This window comes from Haemaphysalis longicornis, unplaced genomic scaffold, assembly GCF_048455015.1.
Source record: "Haemaphysalis longicornis isolate Haplotype H1 unplaced genomic scaffold, Haemaphysalis longicornis Haplotype H1 scaffold_7, whole genome shotgun sequence".
Taxonomy (NCBI): Eukaryota; Metazoa; Arthropoda; class Arachnida; order Ixodida; family Ixodidae; genus Haemaphysalis; species Haemaphysalis longicornis.
The window spans coordinates 195,141,354-195,150,308 of NW_027526422.1; the positions used below are offsets into that span (position 1 = coordinate 195,141,354).

General features: G+C 49.0%; 1 protein-coding gene across 1 annotated transcript; it reads right to left on the reverse strand.

Moving 5' to 3' along the window:
• Positions 1–308: 308 nt before the first annotated feature.
• LOC144146740 (neprilysin-11-like) lies at positions 309–4,883 on the reverse strand. The gene is made up of 2 exons (XM_077678666.1): positions 4,650–4,883; positions 309–1,386 (listed from the first exon to the last, which is right to left on the reverse strand). The coding sequence occupies exons 1-2, from the start codon at positions 4,881–4,883 to the stop codon at positions 583–585; spliced, it is 1,038 nt and encodes a 345-aa protein (XP_077534792.1). The 3' UTR covers positions 309–582.
• Positions 4,884–8,955: the final 4,072 nt, after the last annotated feature.

Here is an 8,955-nt window from a genome sequence, read left to right on the forward strand (position 1 = left end):
AGCGCGCAAAGCCGGCATCAGCCTGCGGCAGTGCAAGGGATTTTGCTTCGTGACAAAGGAAGTTTTATCAGTGACAGACCAAGACAGACAGGCATGGTGAAAAACAAGAAGGCGTAGGAGCGCCGCCTCGGGAACGCTAAACAAACTTTCCACTATTTTGCATAGTTTCCGAAAAGCGGCGCTGGCTGGCGGACACGAAAGCACGCTGGAAGGCTACGGAGCGGGGAAGGGTAGGAGAGAGCAACAGGAGAGTGGCTGTTTGGCCATTTTTCGCTCACGCGTTAGGCAGTGTTTATACAGGCGGCGTTGACCAGATTATCCCAATTTCCCGAAATAAAAATTAAACAAATACATTTTAATTGAGGTTAAAACTCTGCGCTTAACGTAGGACAAAATCACAGATAGGAAAAATAAACTTTCCGTCAAAATGTCCATCAGTGGAACGGCGTTTTCAGAAAGAGAGAACCCCAGTGTGGAATATAAAATAATTCTGCGCTGGGTTAAAGAATAGAATAGAAAGGCACACCTTAATTGCACCTTTTACTGAAGCCCCGGATGTTTAGCAGTTAGGCTGCGGGGCGCTCAGCCGAAGAACCGGCACTTGGTTGATGGATTCATAGTGGCGCCTTCCCCGCATCTAAACGCCTCAGCAAAAGGCTTAAAGTTCGACACCGCCTTATTGCAGTCGCCTCCGTGGATGTTGTCGGCTGAGGAACTTGCGCAGGCAATACGACAAAGCATGACGAAAAACTCCTGCTCTTCAGTTAGTTCCGTTGAAAGTGGGCGCCTTTCGCTGCCGGTTGTAGTTTTGTACGCCTCGTACGCAACTTCGAGGGCCGGCACCTCAGGGAATATGTCTGCAGCTTCAAGGCAGTTGAAAACTCGCTTATTGTACTCGTCCACAGCGCCCTTTCCTATCCACGACGACTCCACAAGCGCACCGCTGGGAAGGAGGTTCACTCCTGCGGCGTCTATGGCTCGCACCAGCTCCTTGGCGTACATGTAGCCTAGCCCCCCGAAGAGCATGGCCGCGTTCCCCCTGGAGTAGTAGAGGGGAGGAGCGAGAGCTCCCAACGACATCCGCACAGTGTTCAGTGCGTGCACGTAGATGAAATAGGGCCGCATCCTGCTTGGGTGGACGTCGGTGGCGTCGGTGTGGCCTGGCCGGTCAAGGAGCTGCCGCAGCCGTCGCCTGGACTGGATCCAAATATCCAGGAAGGAATCGCCTTTGTCCGGAAACTGGTAGTAGGCGCTTTCCAGTGCTCTGCTGTCGAGCAGTTCGTCTGCTGGCCACAGCACAGTGCGAAGCTTATGCAGCTTTTCAATAAAGATGGCTTTTGTTTCGACGTCCATCCATGCCGCTTGAACTGTCAGTTGCCCGGTAACCTGCGCAAATTGCGTGAACTCCTGATTAATGCTTACTCTTTCCAGCCATGCAAACGTAACGGTGAAAACTTACAGAACGCTATTCCTTTAATGCGTGGGGTCAGCACTACCAGCACTACAGGTTTGTGCTGCGAAACGAATCCGCATTTCGCCCACCCCTTCCCTGATGACTACCATCACTCCCTCCTATCAGTGCTTTACAACCTCCACTACCCTAGTCGTAGAATCATCCCGTCCCTTTTCGCCAAAACTTCAAACCATTAAACACACCGACCACTACTCGGGAAGTGGCAGTCACTGACAGCAAAATACAGGTAAGTAAAGTTAAAGTTTGGGCTGCTTGATTTCGCATAGTCACAGCCCAGGAAAAGACATGCACAAGAGCAAGCGAGAGAACATACGCAGCGCTGACACTCAACTCAATGTTTCATAACGCGGCGGCAGCCCATATATACACGTAAAACATCGTAACAACGAACAAAAAACACATTATAACAAATACAGACGCACTACACTTAACCGTCCGCAGTAGTCGATGTGCGCCGACACGTTCTTCGTTCATTTGTGCAATTTTTTTCGAACAGAGCGAGTGATCGAGAGGCCACACTTACGCAGATACTACCGGACTGTGCAATCTGTTCTGATACAAATATTCTCCCGGTCGTGGGATTCACGCTTACGCGCTTACCGTAGATCGAAGTGTACAACCCGGTTTAAAGTGAAATGCCAAGTGCCACCTTTTCACATTGTAATCATGTCCGGCAAAGCGATCATTTATGCACAACCCGCTCTCGTCTACGTCCCACTTTACACATGAAAGAGCAACGTGAAGAACGATGGGCTCAACAAACTTCACGTATGGCTTCCCATATTTTTCCTGGCATCCTCGAGGTTGCTTAGTGTAGCCTCTACCGACTCTGCAGACCCCTAACAATTTGTGTGGCCCGGAAGCCGGTAGGGGCCATGTCCATCCGTTTTCCTATATTGATTAGGCCACGCTAAACTCTGTGAAAATATACCACCACTGTCGTTTTTGCTTCCTTTTTTGCTAGCTGCCTTTGGTGTGTACCAAACCTCGCAGTCGTTACGACTTATAATCAAGACGATAGTCTTTCTTGGGCTATTTATGTGAAAATTTTGGTCTGTCTGTCTGTCTGTCTGTCTGTCTGTCTGTCTGTCTGTCTGTCTAACCCGATCCAGTAACGCGGCCAAAGTGAAACATGTTGCACAGAAGGTTTATATACCCACAGCCCAACACTAAACGTCTAAGTCCTGTGGCAGTAGTCATACGTGTCAAATTGATTTGATTTTGATTTGATTGTAGGGTTTAACGCGCCGTGAGGCTCGCCGTAGTGGAGGGCTCCGGATTAATTTTGACCACCTGGGGATCTTTAACGTGCGCCGAAATCTCGTACACACGGGCGTTTTTGCTTTTCGCCTCCATCAGAAAAGCTGCCGCCGCGGCCGGGAATCGAACCCGCGACCTCGTGCTCAGCAGCGCAACGCCTTAGCCACTGAGCCACCGCGGCGGGTCGTGTCAAATTCTCGAACAAGAACAAAACATTACGCTAATGTGAGACAAAAATCAATATATGTGATATTTGCAGTGTTCCCTTATAAAAAAACAAACGGATGCTTGATTTTTCCGATAGCAAATGAAGTACTACATCCACTGCAGAAAAAAATATTCACTCCTTCGCCTGTGGCGCACGCGAAAACATAGCTTCTGGCGGAATTTCAAGAAATCAAACGGCAGCATATACGAAAGGCTCTACTAGATAGGTCGATTGATTGATTGTAGTGCTGAACGTGCCGCCGCACCGCGGGTTATGAGGCTCGCCGTGTTGGAGGGCAGCGGATTATATTTGACCACCTTGGGATCTTTAACGTGTGCCGAAATCTCGTACTCACTGCCGTTTTTGCTTTTCGCCTCCATCAGAAAAGACTAGATAGGTTCCACTTCCCGCTTGTAAAGCACGTGGAGATGGGCAACGTAGTTCTATAAGCACTAAAGTCGGGCGCCTCGATTCACGCACGTCTCTGCCGTACGGTAGCGCTGGTATCGAGGCACTCATCCTGGAGCAGTGGGACACGATATATTTAAATTTACTTGAGCAAACCTCCAGCGTGTTGACCTTACGAGGAGCCCGTAGGGCAAGGGATAGCATGAGAGGTGAGCGGGGAAGCCAAGTGAGGCATTTACATTAGCAAATGTCGACGAAAGACTATGTCGACGAAAGAGGCAGATACGGGACCAATTTTTTAAGCATGCCTTATGGCACAGTAGAGGTGTAAAGTGCACAAAAATAGACCAAGCACAAAGAAGGACGACCAAGGACGATGAGGCCTCATAATTCCAAGTGCCCACAACTTGTTTTCTCTACTTTTTGTTTTTTTTGTGGGGTTTTGTTGTACTCCTCGTTTTTGTGGTGCTACACAATTGTCGGTTGTTGCCTATTGTTATCTCTACATAAAAGCACCAGCTGTGTGAAAAAATATTGTCATGCGGTTACACCAGATATGGTTAATGTGTAATTTTTGCTGATGTGCGCACGTTTTTTCTGCATACATATCATCGTTTTTGCGAACAAATATTAGTAGCGCTTGCCCCTATCGTCCTTCTTCGACTTTGGTCTACGTTTTGCACTTTACGTGTATGCGATGCAATACCAACTTGCGCAGAAGTCCGCCTGAATTCTGGCACATGATTGCAAAATGGTGTGGGTACCCGTATGCTGCCTGCCTGCCTGTATACATAATGGATAACCATCTCGTGAACGTTGTGACCACAGCAGTTTCGGAAGGCATTTGTTAGCACAGTCTTACAATTTTCCTTCTTGCTGGTTTAGAGTGAGCTGAGTTACACGGCAGCACCGGTTCGTTATTAATTGCCGGCTTAACGACGCACCAATGGGCACACCACGGCAGTCGGACGGATTAAGTGTACGGCATTTTTGTCTATCTGTTTTTTTCTGTTCTTGGGATCGATTACGCGCATAAAAGGGTGTCCTTGTTACTAAACAATCAGTTGGAAATCAGCACTGCGTATGTCCTCTTTAATGGTGCCTCGTGTGCGTATTTTTCTACAAGCTAGTCTGTATAATGGCAGTGAAGGTAGAGCTCGCTCTGTGTTCTTAGCCACCTCCAGTGTCTGGTTTGTCGCTGCGCAAATGTAGACAATAAATTGCAGAGCGGTGTTGATTGTCAGGCACTATAGACGGCTTTATGCACCCCTAATCCTATATACAATAATTGGTACATACACGAAGGATGCGGCCGAGAAGCCGGTTGATTTTATGGCGCTCAGCGTCAGTGAAGCGGAAGAGGGTTTGCAGAGCGGCCGCCAGCAGCTCGTAGCTCGACTCCACTTGCCTGGCGCAGTAGCGTGGCCACTCTATTCTGACGTTATCGCGGCTGCCGTATATGCCGAATAACACGTCCTCGGGGTCGGCGAGCGCTCCATACGCCTGCACAAACATCCACGACAGTTCCGCCATTATTTCGCTTCTGTTGAAGGTGTTGAACAAGGTCTTCAATGCGTCATGTACAGCCACGTCAGTGAACGTGACCATGTCGTGCATATGCAGTGGCGGACTCAGCGCCAAAGTTTCACTCAGAGCGCTTAAGCGGCCCTCTTCTAACTTGGTAAGATTCGCAAATTCGTCCATGGGGAGGTAAATCGGCTCTCGGCTTTTTCTGCTGCTGGTGTTTTGGAGCACATCGTAGACAAAGCTTTGCATCTTGAGACTCTTTCGGACAGCTTCATCGGTTGGAGTTGTAGCACGACCATGTCTCGAAAACTTCTTAAACAGGCTGGTGTAGTGGATCCGATAGGCTTCAAACGTGGGTATCTCTCTGAAAAAGCGGTCCCATGTGCTTATCAATCCGTTTGCGCGCACAAGAATCTGGCGTGGTTGTTCAATGCCATCAGGGATCAGTTCAACGCGGAACCACAAGGGCGCTTGCCAGTTGTAGGAGAGGTCGATGAGAACCTCCAGCGGGGTACGCCCGGTGGGTGGAGGCTCTTCTGGCCACTGCAGGCTGAGGTTTTTCATTAACTGCTTGAAGACGCTGACGGTCAAGTTCGACGTCAACTTTGACCTACAGCTCTGAAGCATTGCGATTGGCTTTGCGGCTACCGTCATGTTCAAGGCTGCCTTTTCGAGCAAGGCCTCAAAGTTGTCTTGCCAGGAGACCACCATACTGTCAAGCGTCGAACGAGAGATTGCGGCTGTGTCGGGCTTCCACCTGCCGCAAACAAACGCACTAAAGTTCTTGCAAGGGTCGACAGACCAGTCCATCACCTCGTTGAGCCGACTCCAGTGCGCGAGGCAGTGCTCACTGGTACAGTACCTGCTCGCGTTCTCTCGTTTGTACAACGCTTTCGAAACAAGCACGCCAGCCAGTATTACTCCCAAGACCACCACGACGACAGCACAAGCGACCGACGGGAGAGACTTAAGCTCGGTCAGTGACTTCAATGTCAGCGAACGAGGGCTGTCCTGGAGGAACGAAAAATTCAGTACAACAATTAGTCTACTGTAAGAAATTGCTGCAGCCATTTCTCTCACCTAAAATGCATGTAAAGTTTTAATGTTTAATGTCTTTGCAAGATGAATTTGAGACACGTAAATGAAGCAAACAAATATGTAAGAAACATGAGACACTTCGAACTATGGTACCTTGCTATAGAACATCGACATCACTTGAAGTGGGGAACAAACCAAGCTGCAGCGGAGCTTTATTCCTGCAAGCAGGAAGTTTCCAAAAGAAGAAGAGCACTCGTGAGAGTTGAGTGCATATGCTGTAAGAGGGCATTGGCTGCACTACCGGCTACTTCAGCTGGCGTAGACCTCATTCAAACGCGTGTCCGTCGTCACATTCAACGAAGAGATATCCTCCTAATACTTTTGCAAACCTATCCAGACGTTTGTCGCAGGCAGCGTAGTTGTAATGCACGTGTTTATGAATTAGGAAGTTAAAGCCACACCAGCTGCGCCGTTGAATTATAATCCCCATCAGCATATTTGTGTACACTGCAAAACGACGGCCCTTCCAAAAAATTTACACCCACTTATATTGTGAGTCAGACATACGGATTCTTTGCCCCATATATTGTTTGTTCGCCCCTCCAATAAGTCCTTGTATACTGTTCATTGTTAGCCTTTTTTTACCTGTAGGTCCACCTACGCCTCCTGATATGCATGCCGGGACCAAACAAATCCTAATTTTAACGCATTATGTGAACTGCAATCTCTTCCACCTGAGTTTGTTGCCTACACCACATTATATTTTTCTTATCTCTGAGTGTTACCCTGGCTTTAAAGGGGCACTGAAACAACCAGGAACATGGTTTCAAACAAAAGTCTTACCTACACAAATAGCCGTATTAGCTTAGATAGCGAAATAGTTGTTAAAACAATGTATTTTCCTTTCTCATTTTACTTGCAGCGATTCAATGACGCAAACTAGTGGCTGCTGTTCGCGCCACGATAAACCAAAATTAAGCGAGGCAGCGTAGATGTAAAGCGGTGTAGGAGCAACCGAATACAATGTTACCACGCACCAAGCGGTTCCGTCAGTTTCGGTCAAATCAGTCGTGCATGCCTGAACTCCTACGCCCTTCCTGCTCCGAACGACAAGCAAAATGTTTCTTCGTGGTACCCCAAATAATAACATGCTTTGCTGACGATAAGAATTTTGTCCTTTTTAGGCCACGTGGAGTTTGGCGTCGAATCAAACGCTCGTGCGGAGCGCCAGCCCGCCTCCCGGCATAGCGTTGCCGTCGTGATGATGATGATGATTAGTGGCTTTCCCTTTGAATCGGGGCGTCGGTTGTCAGCAACCGACTTGCCTGTTTTATTACGTCTACTTGCCCTACTCCCAGCTAACCTATAGATTTGCTTCCTCGCTCCCATCTCGCCCTCTTTTCTGTTTTAAACTCATCGCCCCCACCCCCCTTTTTTATCCCCTCGCTGTTCCAAATTCTCGTCCGCATGATTACTCCGCCTGCGTACCCATCCCTTCCCTACTTTTCCTCCACCACCACTCCAGTCGCCTCTTCGTCACCTCTATTGCCTTGAAGTTGAGGTTCCCCCTCGGCCCAAATCCCAAGCCTCCGCCAGCGTCGTTTCCCCCTCACCCCGCGGTGACCGTATCTCTGTGCAGCTCCTGGCAATATGGTCTATAGTTTCCCGATCACTGCCACAGCATGCACACGTTTCATCCTGCTGCCTGTAGCTACCCGTGTATGCCCGGGTTCTCAGGCACCCTGCCCGTGCCTCGAAGAGCAACGCACTGCCTCTCGTATTGCCATAGAATCCCTCCTTCTTAATTTCCCGTTTCTCTGCCCTATAAGCCTCCAGGGTTTTTTTCGCTTCCATTCTCTGTGCCCACTTCGTCGTCTCTGCTGCCTTTACCTGCTTTTTAACTGTTGTGTAAACCCCGCTTTCCCCTACCGACTTTCCGTACTGCTTGGTCAGCTGTCTGGTCCTCCGTCTCCACCGCGTGTCCACGCTCCTCAAATACAGGTACTTAAACACCCTCGCGGCCCATTTTTCGTCCTCCATGTCACGAAGTCGCTCCTCAAACTTTATCTTGCTCTGCGCCTCCCTCGCCTCGAAAGACGACCAGCCCATATCCCCTTGTACCGCTTCATTTGTAGTTTTACTGTGGGCCCCTAGGGCCAATCTGCCTACCGCCCTCTGATTTACTTCCAGGCCCGCTTGGGTCTCTGGCTTCATGCACAGAACCGAATTAGCGAAAGTTAATCCTGGTACCATGACCCCTTTCCAGACTCCCCTTACCACCTCGTATTTGCTGTATCCCCAGAGGGCTCTATGCTTCATTATAGCCGCGTTCCGTCTTCCTTTCGTCTTAAGGTGAGCCTCATGCGCCTGCGTGTAATCTTCGCTGTTGTTCAGCCATACTCCTAAACATTTATACTCTTTCACCAATGATATTTCTACTTGCTGCACTGATACTGTTTTGTGCTCCTCGCCGTCATTAAAGACCATGATCCCCGATTTTTCTCTGCTAAAGGATAGCCCTGGTGCGTCGCTTCTTCACCGCATATATCCATCAAGCCCTGCATACTTATCCGGTTGTCCGCCATCAAGAATGTGTCGTCTTCATACTTTAGTCCCGGAACCGTTGTTCCACCACCTGCCCGTTTTTCATGTAGGATAAGTCGAACCCCATCGTGCTGACTTCTAGCTTCCTTTCTAACCCCGTCATGTAGATCATGAACAGCAGCGGAGAGAGAGGACATCCTTGTTCAAACCCTTGTAGGTGTATACAGGCCTATTGTATGTTACCCCCTCCCACACTATTTGCACTTGGTTCTCCCGGTATAGCTCCCTGAGTAAGCTAATGAATTCTGCCCCAACTCCCTCGTCCTCCAGGATACTCCAAAGCCGCTCCCTGTCTACATTATCATACGCCGCTTTAATGTCCAGAAAGGCTAACCACAAAGGTCGGTTTTGCATCTTCGCCACCTCTATGCATTGGCTTACCACGAATAAGTTGTCGTCTAGTCTTCTGTCCTTTCGAAACCCATTTTGAAGCTCC